Source organism: Meles meles, chromosome 20 (assembly GCF_922984935.1).
Source record: "Meles meles chromosome 20, mMelMel3.1 paternal haplotype, whole genome shotgun sequence".
In the NCBI taxonomy this organism is placed as follows: domain Eukaryota; kingdom Metazoa; phylum Chordata; class Mammalia; order Carnivora; family Mustelidae; genus Meles; species Meles meles.
In genome coordinates, this window is record NC_060085.1 from 47332813 (window position 1) to 47350139 (window position 17327).

Here is a 17327-nt window from a genome sequence, read left to right on the forward strand (position 1 = left end):
TACCACAGCGAAGATGCTGACAGAAGTCTGACAGAAAGTTGCAGTAATGGGGCGCCTGAGTGGCTCAGTGGGTTAAAGCCTCTGCCTTCAGCTCAGGTCGTGATCCCAGGATCCTGGGATCCAGCCCCACATCCGGCTCTCTGCTCCGCGAGGAGCCTGTTTCCCTTCCTCTCTCTCTGCCTGCCTGTCTGCCTACTTGTGATCTCTGTCTGTCAAATAAATAAATAAAATCTTAAAAAATAAAAAAAAAAAGGAAAGTTGCAGTAACACAGAATTATAGGAAGCTGAAATTTAATACAATTCCTAAGAAAAATCCTGGTGTTAGATGATACTTGAGGTCATCTGGTGGAAATTATCTTGTAGACTCCTGCAGATGTGGGCTTAAATGTTCTAGGTAGATTTCTCTGCAACAAGACATCTGCAGCACTAAATTTCAAAGGTATCTTTGCTTTCAAAACTAGGAGTAGAAGAGGCTGGTCCCTGTTCCTTATTATAAATGAGCAGAAAGTAGATCTAGTACTTTTAAAAATCATGATGTCCTGCTTATGGGTGGCATCCTTCTAAGTTATATGTAAAGCTACTTTCCCCAATCAAAATGAAAATGTGTGAACTTAACTCCTTGAAAGGCTGTAGCAAACAAGTTGCAAACAGAGCAATCTCTTCTCACAGACTTGGTAATAGTATTTGAATACACCTGGTAATAAATTTGGTCATACATCTTTGACAAGTGAAATTAATTCCCTTCTGGTGACTTTCGGGTTAAACAAATACATAATTCTCTTCTTTCACTTCTATTATCAAACAATCCCCATTTGACTGCATACCATTATGAGTTATTATTCTGTAATAATCTATCCTGGATATTTACAACTAAAGTACTTAACAATAACAATATTCTGATTGTGATTATATCTTGATGCTTTTTGTTGTCACATCAATGAGGTAAGTTATGGATTTCATTAAACTACAACACAATGATAAAAATATAGAACATGCTGCAAGTTTTTTATTCTCCTAAACTATATATTTACTAGCTGTCCAATCATAAAAACATGAGCTACTGTCTTTTATAAAGCACAAATAACACATGGCCATAATTTTGTAAACTACTGCTCTCAAGTTAGTTTAATCAATAGCCATATTTTTTCTTGCTGCAGAATGATCCATATGCCATCCATTTTGACATACAATTTCAGCAACTAAGAAGACACATTTTCTGGATAATTTCCTTCCCATTCTGCAACCTTTTTATGATATTGAGCACATATTATGTATGCTATGACTCATATATGAATTTGTTTTTTTTACTATTTTTTGATATAAATTTCTATTCATATTATCTTGGGGAGGCATTCTTTAGTGTAAAACACATCAGAAAAGCAAAGTGTTAAAAAACAAAAATCATAACTTACCAACTTATAAATAAACAAAAATTCATAGATATCAAGTAACTGCTATACAGAGCAGAGTAGTTGATTATCCAGCCCACAGTAATAATAATGGTAAAAATAATGGTATGAATAGTACCATCACTTTCACTGGTCTAAATTCTTTGAATACAGTAACAGACACCACACTGACTTAACCTAAACCTAAAGGAAGAATTTGTTATAGGAATACAAATATGTTGTGTGAATTAAAAAGGAATCAGAACCAGAAATGGCCAGGTGTCAGGAACAAAGAAATCCTCTCTCCTCACTTACTTGCCTTGTTCTCCTCTTGGAAGACTTACTTATCTCTGCCTCTCCATCAATATACTGAATAAAACTACCTCTTGCTCCCAAAAATATATATATGTAGTTCTAGATGGGCTTGGGGTGGGTTAAGCCTCTACCTTCGGCTCGGGTCATGATCTCAGGGTCCTGGGATGAGGCCCACATCGGGCTCTCTGCTCAGCAGGGAGACTGCTTCCCCCTCTCTCAGCAGGGAGCCTGCTTCTCTGCCTGCCTCTTTGCCTACTTGTTATCTCTCTTTCAAATAAATAAAAATCTTTAAACATTAAAAAAAAAAAAGTCAAAAGCATGAGTCAAGGCTTAGGGGTTATGTAATAGAAACATGATTATCAGCAAGCCTACCCCACGGGATGGACTGGGGCAAGGGGAGTGGCATGTTCTCAGAAGGGAAAGAGTCAAGGATTTGAACAGAAAGTCCCAGAAGTCTCAATTATGCTTTGTTCTCTTCGAAAGGATTTCATTTACACAATCTTATTTGATATGAGATCCAAGTGCTGCTTACTTTCTAGTAGTGATAGTTATAACTGGTGCTAAGAGTTCCAAACTATTCTATTCATGCTGTCATTAACACCAACAAATATGTAACTTCTGCTTACTTTAGGCCTGTCATTACTGGCTATAAAGTATACCCCCAGATTAAACTCAGATAACACTAGTAAGACTCTGATGAAAAAATGGCTTCTCCATACAAAATCATGCAGAACTTCATTAAAGCACTAGCAAAAAAAAAAAAAAAAAAAAAAAAAGATATAACCATCTCAATTACAGTCTATTTTGTTAAAAAATAGAAAGGTTCATATAGTTATACTACATAATTTAGCCAAAAATAATTCAACCTACATAATACTGGAGTTTTACTATATTGCATTTTTTTTTATTACTAATCAGGTTCATTTTTCTTCTGCCAATGAAAAGTCACAAGAAATTTGAATAATCAATGTAATATTCAGATTCAAGTCTTATTTATAGCAGTCAGTGTGTAGACAACTCATTAATGTCCAGGAATACATTTTTCCCACCATCTAGCTAAAAGAGTTTTCAGAACAAATTTTGAAAATCCAGGTCTCTAGTAGTGAAGAGCAACTGTCTAGAGAAAATAAGATAGATTTTTAGACCTGGAAAAGATGAAAGGCTAACTGCTTGGCACTTTGAAGATGTATCAGCCTGCAAACCTCCTCTCGTTATTTTAATCTCACACTATATAAAATGTTTGTATCCTTTGCAAGCAAGATAAAAACAAATTAAACTGAAGGGCTGACATGAACTGAATATCTTATTCAGGAAGCACGTTCACTGACAACTTCAGGAAAAAAATAAAACAGATCCTTCGAAATATTATTCCAAAGGGCAGGCAATACTACCGAGAAAGAGTAAAAAAATAAAAACAGCATGATAATCTCAAATACAGCAGAGTAGTTCTTCTCATTGCTCCTATAATCATTTATTCATAACACTCCCAGTTCTCAATAATTTGGGGGTTTATGTAATTATTTGTTTGCTGGAATGGAACGCTCCTGGGGCATCATATCTTCTTCATGAGTACATTCCCCAAACTGGTAAACACAGCACTGTGCATATCAACGTAGAATTTAAAGCAACTGTAACCATGGGATGTGCATCCCCAAAGACTACAGAAGCAGCATAAAGGTGAGAGAATGTTAGACTCGAAAAAAATTACTTCAAGAATTCGAGGAAGAAATCAGAGCCTGAGACTAAGTACAAAGAAATGAAAATGAAAACATTACAAAAGTAGAATCAACAAGATTTTGCCAGGAAGCTCGTAGTCACAGAGGTCTAAGGCGAGGAAGAAATATAGGGAAATGCATTGGTTTGTTGCTTTAGTAACTCTGGCGATCGTGGACAAATTTTTCTCCCAGGTTTGGGGGGGGGGTGTTTTTGTTTTGTTTTTGTTTTTGAGAGAGAGACAGAGAGGGAGAGAGAGAAATAAACGAACCATCGGGGAAGGGGGTCAGGAAGGGAGAAGCAGACTCTGCGGAGCAGGGAGCCTGATGTGGGGTTCTATCCCAGGACCACGACATCAGGACCTGAGCCCAAGCCAGACGCTTAACCAACTGAGCCACTCAGGCGCCCCCATCTTCCAGTTTATTTTAAAGGAGAAAAGGAAGCTTTGCATTAGAATTAGTCCACTCAGGTCATTGTGAGCTCGTGGCGTCCGTAAGACAGAAAGGAGAAATGTCCAGTCATCAGTTGGCTATCCACACCCCCTGCGAAGAGGGTACCTGTGAAGTCTGAGCCGGAAACAGAAGACCTGATACTTTATAACAGTATCTGAAGGCCCTTTGGGAGATGCTATTACTGAGGAAGCCCAGACACTGCGACAAAATGGCCTGGGGCAGAAACCTCTATGACACCCACCAACATTTCAGCCAGGAGGGAGGAGGACGCTCTGCCCGGGGCCGCAGAAGCTGCAGGGACACAGGGTTTCGAGTAGATGCGGCAGGACAATCGGGACAGAGACCTTTGAGAGTATTCCACTGGATTCCGCAATTTCGAGGTTATCAGAATCCTTTGGTGGGGCCGCGTTTTCTTCTTTTCTAGGAAAGGGGAAGCTGATAGAAAACAGATAATCCAGGAGTGGGCGTCCCCACACATGCCTTAGAGCGCTCTATACCGCTCTTCTGCCGCCTGAGAGCAAACCCTATCACATGCCACCCAACTTTTACGCAGGTCCCGGGACTTTGGAAACCCTGGTGTGAATTTACCCCCTCAGTTTAGGGCGCGCCCTTGCCCTCACTCCAGCAATCTTCCCTGGCCCTCAGAAACCTGGACAAATGACCTCACCTGGCAAACCCTTCCTGAGGCTCACAGGAAAAATCAATCATTTTGTACTTCCAAAACTATGTCCGTACCTTCCAAAGCTTTGTATTATTTGTTGTGCACCTGGCTTAAAAAGGAGCGAGCCAGACCAAAAAGTCAAGGAAAGCTGAGGGTCGAGGATGTAGACGCCTCATAGGCCACGTGTGAAAGGAGAGAGAAAAACTACGACTCCCAGGAGGCGGCTGGGCCGCGCGACCGGCGATTCCCAGCATCCTTTGCGAGGCCCCAAATCGTCTAGGTGGCACGCGCATCGAGATGGCGCGAAACGTCCAGGAAAGCTGTAGAGAGGTGGCCGTGCGAGATGGCAGCGACTGAGGGCCCTACTGAGTGGCTAGATGTTGCGCGCGGCTTGGAGAACGTGCCTGTGAGCGCGTGGCCCCCGGGGGCGGCGCCAGAGCCCTTCCAGGTAGGAGGCGGGGCCCGGCCGCGGAGAGTGCGGCGCGCGGGGGGACCGGCGCTCTTCTGTCGGGGCGGGGGGAGCCGTGCCCTGCCCGCGCACTGCGCGCGCAGCCACGGGGGTGGAGCTGGCGCCCGGCCAGGTAGGGGGCGGAGATGGATGGCCGCCAAGATCCGGTACGCGGTTCCCCGACCTTGCCCCGACTCTGTGGATGACTCTCGTATCCCAAGTTGTGTCCGTATTCTCGACTTAAATTTTTCTTACCCCGTCGGAGAGCTGTTTCGCGCAGGAATAGCTCTTAAATGCGCAGGTTTTAGTCTTGTCCTAATGACCTTAACAAGAGCAACGGTATTCCTCTTTTCTCCCCACCGACGGGCAGATCCCTGAAGGACAAAACCAGGTGTTTCGTGAGGTCCCTTGGAAAGAGCCCTGAGAACCTGACTTTTTTCCCGTGGCTCTGTTTTCAGAACTCACTGGGGGATCGGGTCAAATCATTTTACCTTTCCAGTTGCCGGTGCCTCGTGTGTAAGATAAGGCATGGGCCCCATTAATGGATCTCAGTCTAATGTTAGGGTTAAAAACTTAGCCCCTAGAATGAGACTTTGCTGCTGTAAGGTTTTAGGCAAATAACAGACTAGCCTCAGCCAAGCCTCCCGTGCGCGGTTAAAATAATAGTGCCTGTCTCCCAGATTGCTTTGAGAATTGCAAGTAAAACACACTTCTTGGTTTGCCGAAAGAACCCAGTAAGTGTTCACTGCTTTTACCGCATTAAAACCCTCTCCACTCTACCTTTCCCACCCTCTGACCTTGGCCTGCTTGTTGCCTATGGAATAGGACCAAAAAAACAATGATGTTGGAGTGAAAGGAGCACTTGGGACTTGGAGGTAGGAGAGCGAGGTGCAGGGCTGAGCCATCTTGACTGTTTCTTGGAGTCTGAGCTTCTTCATCTGCAAAATGAAAATAATTAAAAATGTATAACCTTGGGCGCCTGGGTGGCTCAGTGGTTTAAGCCGCTGCCTTAGGCTCAGGTCATGATCTCAGGGTCCTGGGATCGAGTCCCGCATCGGGCTCTCTGCTTGGCAGAGAGCCTGCTTCCCTCTCACTCTCTCTGCCTGCCTCTCTGCCTACTTGTGATCTCTCTCTGTCAAATAAATAAATAAAAATCTTAAAAAAAAAAAAAATGTATAACCTTGGTCACATACACCATGAATACCCAGCTGTGCCCCTCCTTCCTTGGGTTGTTATGAAGATCCAAAAAACACAGTAGATTCAATAGCAGTTTCAAAGAGTAAAGCAGGATATTAATGTCAGGAAAGGTTATTTTTCCTCAAACTACCTTAAGGCAGTTTTATGGTTAATAATACAGTTGATGAGGGGTACCTGCGTGGCTCAGTCCATTAAGTGTCTGCCTTTGGCTCAGGTCCTGATCCCAGGGTAATGAGATCAAGCCCTCTGTAGGGCTCCCTGCTCAGTGGGAGGTGAGAAGTCTGCTTCTCCCTCTACCTCTGCTCCTTCCCCCTGCTCATGCTGTCTCACTCCGCTCTCTCTTAAATTAATAAATAAAATATAATAATAATAATAATAACACAGTTGGCTAGCACCATATTAAACACTAGTCCCTAAAAGCTTATTCAACACCAAACATTGCTGAATGTCTGGTCAAAAACACTGATAAATGTTTTCTTTATTCAGTGTGTGTACACAGAGTGTGTATAATGTGCTAGGCGTTAAGCTAGACATAGAAGATAAAATGGTGACAACTTTGCCTTTGAGCTTACAAAACCATATAGAAAGCAGTTAGTTGCTGTGGCGGACTGGAGAGGGGAGAGAGGAAACCTTATGATTGATACTTACATGTACAGTTGATAGACATAAGTGAAAATCTCGAGACTAATACTCAGTCCTTCAGTATTCTAGCTGCCTGGCTATACGCATAGCTCTGGGTAGAGTTAGAATTACAGAAAGAAGGTAAGATCCTTCCTCAAGGAGCTTATAGTCTAACCGAGAAGATAAAACATGCTTGAAACATATTTGTGATAAGCCTTAAAGTGTCTTTAACTAGTTTGCTTTCCTATATTCATGCAGAACACAAAACCTGCCTTATGAAAGGTCAAAACAGCTTTCTTACCCCAAGCCCTGCCTTCACAGGCATATACACACATAAGAATTAAGGCATGAAAAACTCAAGGTAAAAATAACTTTGTGTCTACTTTGCTTTTGAGTACTGTGTGAAAAGGCAAAAAGAACATTCACATGTTCACACTGGAAACAAGCCTATCATAGAGCCATCTGTGTTGAAAGCCAAGTAGAAAATAAACTAATTGATTTCCTTGAACGGAGAGTTGAATCTAGCCTTTTTTCAGGTTTCTGAAACCAGCCTTAACATATTTTTTAAGATTTCAACTTGGCCTTGACAAGAATTATCTGGCTCACAGGCTCTTAATAGCTGCTTGGAGCAAAAACAAATTTATGGGGTAGAGGCCAAGTACAAAGATTCATGTAGCTGGTGTTTCAAAACAACCAAAAAAGGAATGAAGATTTTCACAGCACTTCCTTTAAATTCAGAATCAAGGCCTAGGTTTTAAGCCCAAAATACTACACGGTGTCATACTTAAGTTCCTGGGGCTTTGATACAGAATTTGATTTAGAAAAGTCAGACTTTTGGTAAGAAGTTAGCAAGAGCTGCAATCAAACAGTCAAAAAATATTTCCTAAGCCAGCTGCTCTGTCCCCCGTACTGTGAAAAGTAACTCAGCCCCCATTACCATGACATACCCCAAACCACCTGACCATTTCCTTGACACATGTATTTGCTAGAAAGACAAGACTTGCCATTTAGATCCCAAAGTTCATGCTATTAATAAGTGCAAATCTAGTTCCGAAAAGAGAAATTATGTATGAATATAGCCAAGGAGGTATATTTGCTTTTCAGCATGCTGTCGCCTGGTTTCCATTTCAGCTTCTCGAGTGATCATGGTTTATAAAAAAAAATGTTTTAAGTTCTCTGTCAAAAAACTTGAAATCTCCGCCCAGTTCTTCAAGGGTCTGGTTTCTGTTACATCATTTTGTACTGGTCATTTTGCATTTATTCCTGGCTCTTGGTGTGATCAGTGTTTGCATTTTGATATATACCAGGAAAAAGTCATTTACGTTATTACGATACAAAAAAATGATAAAAATCCCACTGACTGCTTCTTTCTAAATCCTAGCACGTGCATCTAAGAAGCAATCAGGCAGTATATGTGGATGAATGAAAGAAGTCTGTGCTGGATCAATTCTTAGTCGTCCCCCCACCCCCCTGCCCGAGATGGATAAGTAATGGAAAATAGAAATATATTCATCTTGTCTCCTGGACAAAATTTTGGTTTAACTGTGTTTGAACTTGGAAAGTTTTAACTTCAGAATCTTGTTTTCATCACCCTGTCAGATAGCCTACATAATTTATATTGAACACCTATGTTGCTAGCCACTAGAGTAAGCTTTTTACATGCATTCTCTCGTTTTTTTCCTTCATAGCCACCTGTGACATAGATAGAAAGGAGATATTTAGGGAGATTAAGTAATGTGCCAGAAATATATGATGTTTTAAATATAAAACCTAGAAATAATATCTAGATGCATTTAAGGAAGCTACTGTTTCAAAAGTATAAACTGCCTGGCACACAGTGCAGTGTTAGTTATTTCAATTTAATAATACCTGGGGTTGGGGGGCAGATACAGGTATTATTCCTGTTTTATGGGTATAAACCCAAAACTTAGAAGGTAACTTGCCCTAAGTCACAATGCTAACAGGACCCTAGTTCTGTATGTGTCTCCTTTAGAACATTCTGTATTCTACATTAAGAAGTTCTCCATAGAGGTGCCTGGGTAGCTCAGAAGGTTAAGCGGCTGCCTTCTACTCAGGTCATGATCCCGGTGTCCTGGGATGGAGCCCCGCACCAGACTTCTTGCTCAGCGGGGAGCCTGCTTCTCCTCCCTCTCCCTCTGCTTGCAGCTACCCCTGCTTGTGCTCTTCTCTCTCACTACCTCTTTCTCTCTGTCAAATAAATAAATAGTCTTTTTTAAAATATAATAAAATTTTTTTTGAAAAAAGTTCTCCATTGTTTGTCCAGTGTTCACGCCTGTCACAGGTCTGTCTGGCCTCTTGCACACTTTCTGTTAGCCTCAATTGGAGACCTGAATCTTCATTAGCCATTTATATCTTTGACTCAATTTTCTAGCCATTTCCTGGAACAACTTTCAGCTTTCCACTGTGGGCATATCAATCAACAATCAGTTGTTTGCAAGAAATACAAATACAATACAAACTAACTCAAGCAAAAAAAACAGAAGGAATTGCCTTATAACAGCAAAATCCAAGAGTGGTAACTATAGGCAGAGTATAGCCAAAAATGGCTATACTAGGGAATAATCTTTTGAAAACTATGGTCTAAATTAACATATGATTATGTAATTATTCATCTTTTCAGGTATTTTTCTAAGTGAGGTAAAATATCTTTCTGGAGTGGCATTTTACTGACTATTTATGGAGGAGAAAATGGAAATATATGGAGATAATATGATTTGTGATAAGTATCGGTATCAGGGTTAAGGATTACACCCATCAAGGGAAAACAAATATTCTCTTTAAACAGGAGGTTTATCCAGAGGTCTCTATTATCCTTTGGAAAGTGTCTGCAGCTCATTTGGAATTAGATACCGTTTATAATCTATGTCTCTAAAAGATCTTAGATTGTGCATCAAGTTTAAATTCCAGAATCATTAAAAACAGTATCACTGGATTTTCAAATGTCTTTTTTTAATGTTTAAATAAAAATAAGCAAATAACAGTATTTTTCCAAACCTATCCATAGCCAAATAAGTTCAACAGAATAATATGTTCTTCTGGTTAGCAAAGTACAGTAAGTCAGACTTGATTTCAAAAGGTGTTATCTGAGTACAAAAAAAAAGAAATCACTTTGCAGTTTAGTGATTTATATAGTATATCAAAAATACGTGTGCTTTTAAGAAGAAATCAATTCAAAAGAATTCTTCATGAAAAGTTTAACAAAGAGGTAGTAAAATCTTCATTTTACAAGTGCTTTTTAAAATGTCTCAGTGACCGTTTCATTTCAACCTTGACTTTTAAAAGCTGGAAGTAGATTCTGTCTCAGACAGCAGTCATTGAATTTGACTGATAGGGCATCCTTTTCTAAGCCATTCTTTATCCCTTTAGGACATCTCCACTAAGCTAAAGCTGTAAGAAACGACAGAAACAAGAGAAGCTATTTCCGCTCTCCACCCCCAAATCACTTTTAAGCAGAGTGTTGGCCTTTCCCCGCAGGTACTCCCACTCATCCTCCTCCTCATCTTTCACAAGAGGATGTCAGTCCTTCCCCCAGCTCAGCGTTGTTTAAAATAGAGGGTTTTGAGCCTAACTGCACAGCCCCACCGAGGCCTCCACAGGGAGTGTAACCACACGTTGTTTAATGCTTTCTCCAGTTCTTGGCTCAGAGATGCAGTATGAATGGATAATCGACTGACGGGTACGCAGTTCAGGCTTTCCTCTAGATACTCTAAACTCTGTCCCTGAATTAAAGCTTGTGCACCTGGTCCTGTGCTGTACGGCTCTTACGGACTGCGCTGTGCCAGCAGGCCAATAGCCTTTACTGAGAGTTAGAATGAAAAACAGCCCATGAAACTGTGTTCTGGAAAAGAATGGTTTAGACAGACACATTGGTGAAATTCTTCTCCAGCCTCCATATCGGAAAAAGTCAATGCTGCTCCTGAGCGGTGAGATTATCCCTTATGGATAGTGCAAGCCCTGCATCTGATCGTATTTCCCTCTTGGCAGTGGCTGTGCTCAGGGAGACCCAAATGTCCAGTTTACCTCTACACACTGTGTGTCTAAGCTCGCTCAGCTGGCTCCTGTTTTTCTCTTCAGCTTACATTTCTTACATATTGTTCATTTATCTGAACTCTCTGTATGTCTCATTAAATCTTCTTGGGAACAAAGCAGGTGTGATACTGTGATTTATTTAAAGAAATCTATATTTGGTCTCTGTCCCCATTTCTGGCACAGAGCTCCTAAAACCCCTGTTATTTACTAAGTGGTGAGAGCAGCCAAAAGGTATCTTTTGTTATGTTAATGAGGCAAGTTTTGCGGGGAGGGGGAATGCCTAAAGATGAGAGCTGGTTGCCCCTGGAGCCAACCATTTGATTAGAGTGTTGGAGCTTTCAGTACCCTCACCCCCAACTTTCAGTTGGCAGAGGGGCCTAGAGGTTGGAACATTTGCAAATAATAGCCAGCGATTTAATCAGTCCTGGCTAAGTGATGAAGCCTCCACAGAAACCTGAGGAAACAGGGTTCAGCGAGCTTCTGGGTTGGTGAACCGGGTGCTGGGAGTGTGGCATGCCTGGAAAAAGCGTGGAAGCTCTTCTACCTTTCTCCAGACCTTACTCTATGCATCTCTTCCATCTGGCCGTTCCTGAGTTGTATCCTTTTATAATAAGCTGGTGTCTAGTGTGAGCAATTCTCTCAAATTAATCAAACCCAAGGAGGGGATTTTGAGAACCTCTGATTTACACCCTGTGGGCCACAAGTTCAAGTAACAACCTGGACTTGTAACTGGTGTCTGAAATCCAAGGAAGAGGTCATGGGAACCTCCAGTAGGTATATAGCCCATCAGTCAGTAGCACAAATGACTGGTGTCCAAAGGAGGGTGGGGGGAGCAGTCTTAGGACTGACCCATTAAATTGTGGGGTGTGGTGGTATTGGATAACATCAGAACTGAGTTGAGTTGTAGGATACCCACCTGTTGCTGGGAGCATTGCTCGTTAGAGGTGTGGGGAAACCCCACCACGACCACCACCACATTGAAATTGGGTCCAAGAACACTAATAGCAGGTATAAATAAATGAGTTAGGTTCTATGTAAGCAAGAATTACTCTGTGCATAAAGAAATATGTGGGCTCATGAGAGATACTTTAATTTTCAAGGTTTAGAAATATGTTTCATTATGCTAGTGAGGGAAATAACCAGACATCAGGTTTCACAAAGAGATTTTAGACTTGGGACTTTCTTCATTTTCTCTAACGTGAAAAACTGTTTCATATTATCTCTTTATCATTAAAAAAATGGGATTTCTTTATATATATGTAATACATCTACATTTATTAGTATCTGTATAACAAATATGATTTTTGGAATTCTGTCCATAGTTTCTTGGCTAATGCCTATTCTTAGCATTACGAAAACTTAAATAAAATTCTAAAGTGTCTTTTTTTTAATAAGTTTGCTTTGCTTCTTTTTTTTTTTTTTAAGATTTTATTTATTTATTTGACAGAGATCACAAGTAGGCAGAGAGGCAGGCAGAGAGAGAGGAGGAAGCAGGCTCCCCGTGGAGCAGAGAGCCTGATATGGGGCTGGAGCCCACAAGCCCGGGATCACGACCTGAGCCGAAGGCAGAGACTTCAACCCACTGAGCCACCCAGGCGCCCCAATAGTGTCTTTTTTAAACATCAAAATATATTTAGGAATTTAGGTAATCTTTAAATTAAAATTCCTTAAATCAGTGGAAGACTGTCTTATAAAGACCATTTTTTATTAATTTACTTATCATTTATTATTTTTTCTGCAATGACTCATAATAAAATACATACAGGCATTTATATTGTCAGATCAATGTGAAAAGATCAAGAGCCAAAGATAAAATACTTGACTGCGTTCAAAAACTAAATTCAGCACTGATTTTTCTGATATCCAAAGCTAAGAGGAAAATGAAATTAATTATAAATCTTTCAGTTTCTGATAAGAGAAAAACCTATTTTTTTCCTTTTGTGACCCCATACCTAAAATGAAACCACAGAATTTTTATCCAAAAATTAACCTTATTTTTTAAATTGAAGAGGTGTGTTTTCAAATAATAGTATACAATGTTTTGTCAGTTTTGTTTTAATCTATTTTTATATATGTTGCAGTTAGGAAGTGTCTCATCCAAAAGCTGCCTGGAATATATGTGAAATACATAACATACCATGCTGACTTAGAGTATTTCTGTTTTTTACAGTATACTCCTGACCATGTAGCTGGACCTGGAACAGACATTGATCCCACACAAATAACCTTTCCTGGATGCATTTGCCTCAAAACTCCCTGCCTCCCTGGTACTTGCTCCTGTCTCCGTCATGGGGAGAACTATGACGATGAGTCACGCCTGACAGATATAGGATCCGAAGGAAAGTGTGCCAAGCCTGTTTTTGAATGCAACATCCTATGCCGGTGCAGTGACCACTGCAGGAACAGAGTGGTCCAGCGGGGTCTGCAGTTCCAACTCCAGGTGTTTAAAACGGACAAAAAAGGCTGGGGACTTCGTACCTTGGAATTGATACCAAAGGGACGGTTTGTCTGTGAATATGCTGGTGAAGTTTTGGGATGTTCTGAAGTACAGAGAAGAATTCAGTTACAGACAATACACGATCCAAATTACATTATAGCCATCAGAGAACATGTTCACAATGGGCAGGTCATAGAAACATTTGTCGATCCTGCCCACATAGGAAATATTGGAAGATTTCTCAACCATTCTTGCGAGCCAAACCTGCTGATGATTCCTGTCCGAATTGACTCAATGGTACCAAAGTTGGCGCTTTTTGCAGCCAAAGACATTTTGCCCGAAGAAGAGCTCTCTTATGACTATTCAGGCAGATTTCTTAATCTAATGGACAGTGAAGATAAAGAAAGGCTAGATCCCGGGAAAATAAGAAAACCTTGTTATTGTGGTGCCAAATCATGCGCTGCTTTCCTGCCTTATGACAGTTCACTGTTCTGCCCCTTAGAAAAGCCAGACATCAGTTAGGAGCAAAAAGCATGGGAGGAGTGCATTAGGCCTCTCCCAGTGGGTGACAGTGAGAAGGAACTGAACAGGTTTGGCTCAGCACCTTCCCAGATCCTCTCTTCCAAGCACTTTAGCCTCCGGGTAAGGCTCTGGTCTGTGTTAAGCGCTTGTGTTTCATTATAGGGGAAGGTGGTGGTGGTCGGGCTCCACCTCTGGCTGCAGAAGTTGAACTCGGGACTATAGCACAGGCTATAAATTGTCTAGCAATATCCATTCTCCCTTTCTCTAGTGGAATTCTCAGTTTTTAGCTGGGTACTTTTCGTAGTTAGATGTGGCTAAGTGACTATGTACTAGCTAATGAGAGAGAAGCAAAAAATTGGGTGTCTTTAACTGGAGACATGTTTCCTTATCGCACTCTTCCTGTTGGCTGGAGCGTCTGCATATAGCTGGAGCTGGGGCATCCATCCCAAACCCCAAAACTACCTAGAAAAAGAGGCCATTCATAAGTAATGCGCAAACTTGACAGGAGACTGAGTGCCAAACACTCTGGAACTCTGTCATTCCTGATCTGATACCTCTGGACTTTTAGGTGAAAGTCCCTTGTTTATGTCACTGTTATTGTCAGTTTTCTAGCACTAGCACCGAACCTCATAATGATTCAAGGAAATCCTGTGGCTACATACCGAAGCCTTGCTTTCCAATTAATTTAATCAGTAATAAAGCTGGGGCGCCTGGGTGGCTCAGTGGATTAAGCCGCTGCCTTCAGCTCAGGTCATGATCTCAGGGTCCTGGGATCGAGTCCCGCATCGGGCTCTCTGCTCAGCGGGGAGCCTGCTTCCCTCTCTCTCTCTCTGTCTGCTTGTGATCTCTGTCTGTCAAATAAATAAATAAAATCTTTTAAAAAAAAATGTAGAAATGTGTATCTTGGAAACAGTTTTGCCCCAAGAATAATAAAGATCACACTTGGAAAATAAAACTTTCTAATTTTTTTAAAATGATTTTTTACATTCCTAATTATTTACAAATTATCAGTGGTTAAATGGAAAATGTTGATTTAATTGAAAAGATTCCTTTCTCCCTTTTGTTCTCAATATTAATACCAGTACCAGTTAGCTCTGAAGCATAAGACAGGAGGGGATTCAGGACATCCACATAGACTAACTTGGATAAAACGGAAGATTTTAAACTCAGTCTTGTTAAAAAGTGGGGAGGGAGGTGGAATTTGCCCAAATTCTTTTCATTCTCTTGAGGGTTTCAAAGAGTCTTTTATTTGTGTAGTGTATTTCTAATTACAGCTTTGGCACTGTTCAGTTTATTAGTGTTGAGCAAGTTACTGAACCTCTCTAAACCTACTTCCCTTTTCTGGATAGCAATATTGGGAAGATCAAATGAGTTAATACATGTGAAGGGTTTAGCACAACAACTCAGTACAAGGATAGCTACAATAAAAAAGACAATTACAAGTGTTAACAAAGATGTGAAGAAATCAACTTTCATATGTTGCTGGTGGAGTCGTAAAATTGCACAACTATTTTGTAAAGTCTTTGGGTTAATTCCTTAAAACATTAGATATAAAGTAACCACATGTTCCAGTAACTCCATTCCTAGGTATAGATCCAAGAGAAACGAAAACATGTCCACAGAAAAGCTTGTGCTTTTGTGCACCAATGTTCATAGTGGCATCATTCATAATAGCCAAAAAGCTGGCATGCCCCAAATGTCCATTGACTGAGGAATAAGTAAACAAAATGTGGTATCCTTACTGTGGAATATAATTCAGCCATCAAAAGGAATGAATATTGACATATGCCCCAACATGAATGAACCTTGACAATATTATGCTAAGTGAAGGAAACCCTACACAAAAAGCTACATATTATATGACTCTATTGAAATGAAATGGGTGGCTCAGTTGGTTAAACATCTGCCTTCAGCTGAGGTCATAATCCCAGAGTCCTGGAATCAGGTCCTGGGATGGAGCAGGGAGCCTGCTTCTCCCTCTCCTATGTGCACCCCCCTAGCCTTGTATACATTCTCTCTCTCTCTGTCAAATAAATAAATAAAATCTTTAAAAGTAAATAAATAGGGTACCTGGGTGGCTCAGTGGGTTAAGCCTCTGCCTTCAGCTCAGGTCATTATCTCAGGGTCCTGGGATCGAGCCTAGCATCGGGCTCTCTGCTCAGTGGGGAGCCTGCTCCCCCAGCTCCCATCTGCCTCTCTGCCTATTTGTGATCTCTGTCAAATAAATAAATAAAATCTTTTAAAATAAATAAATAACAAATACATATATATGAAATATCCAGAATATGCAATTCCATAGAGATATAAAGTACATTAGTATTTGCCAGTGGCTGGTAGGGAGGGAGTATAGGAAGTGATTGCTCATAGGTACAGGGTTTCTTTTCAGGGTAAGTATACTAAAAAGCATTCTCAGGGGTAAGTTTTATGTTACATGACTTATACCTCCATTAAGCCATTACAAGAAAAGGAAAGGAGACGTGGGTGCCTCTCCCTTGGAAACTGGTTGCAGATAATGGCTGAATACTGCTCTAGGGAGGAGCTCAGGGAGACACTTCTCCACTCACCATATGTGCTCAAAACAAAACACAAGTGTGTTAAATCCTGTGATCGTGGCCATTACCACTATCAGAGATGTGCACCGCTTCAGAGTATGGTGAGACTATGAAGAGCAGAAGCATTTGGCTTAGTAAGAACACGAATGAATCAATTAACTTGCCAGATCGTTCCTCTCAGATGGCATGAAGGCAATTCTTAAATAACAAAACGTGGCTCCCTTGTAGGGTTGAATGTCAATTTTCTTGCTTCTCTGTAGTTCCAGAGGTACTCACACGTTACAGGAAAGCACACTGTTTGCATTACAGTTGCACATGGAAACAGGAATATTTTGCAACATTAACCAAGTCGTACCACTTTTAAACTTGCAGATGTGTGGGTCTAGAACTTTGATATTGGTTCTGCACGCTATTTCATACTAGTTGGTTCCCATTACATTAAGAAATAGTTAAAATGACAATTTAAGTGATAGTTGTTTATTTATGAAATTAAAATGGGTTCTGCAATAATAATTCATTAAATGAGATCTCATTATGGGGTTTGAACAGGATAAGTAAATTTCATGGTTTATTTTCAACTCTGTGTTTGCAGAGTGAAGCTTTTTCAAATTGAAATTAATAGTAATAAAAAAAACTACCAAAGAGCTATACTGACTGAAGAAAGATGGTCTCATTTGACATCATTGTTAAGAGAACACCAACTATGTGAAAATCTTGCTTATAACAACACAGTTTATAATTGTATTAAAAAGGAAATAAGAAAAAATCGATTTTTTGAAATAAATATGTAATGATTTATGACTTAGATCATAATTTTATTATCCATTCAAACAGTGCCAGCTAGGTTGGATGCCCAGGCATGAACAAGGATCATTAAATTTAGTCATATTTGATATTTTGCCAATTTTCAGTCATATAAAAAATACAACTTTATACCTGCTTTCCATTCTTGTGGTTATGAAGATATTTTT

General features: G+C 40.5%; 1 protein-coding gene across 1 annotated transcript; it reads left to right on the forward strand.

The window, feature by feature from the left end:
- The first annotated feature begins 4826 nt into the window (after positions 1-4826).
- Positions 4827-14631, forward strand: LOC123932712 (histone-lysine N-methyltransferase SETMAR). Its single transcript, XM_045991264.1, is given in 3 exon segments — positions 4827-4861; positions 4863-4977; positions 13016-14631. Coding segments are annotated over 3 exon segments (939 nt in total). The 3' UTR covers positions 13805-14631.
- Positions 14632-17327: the final 2696 nt, after the last annotated feature.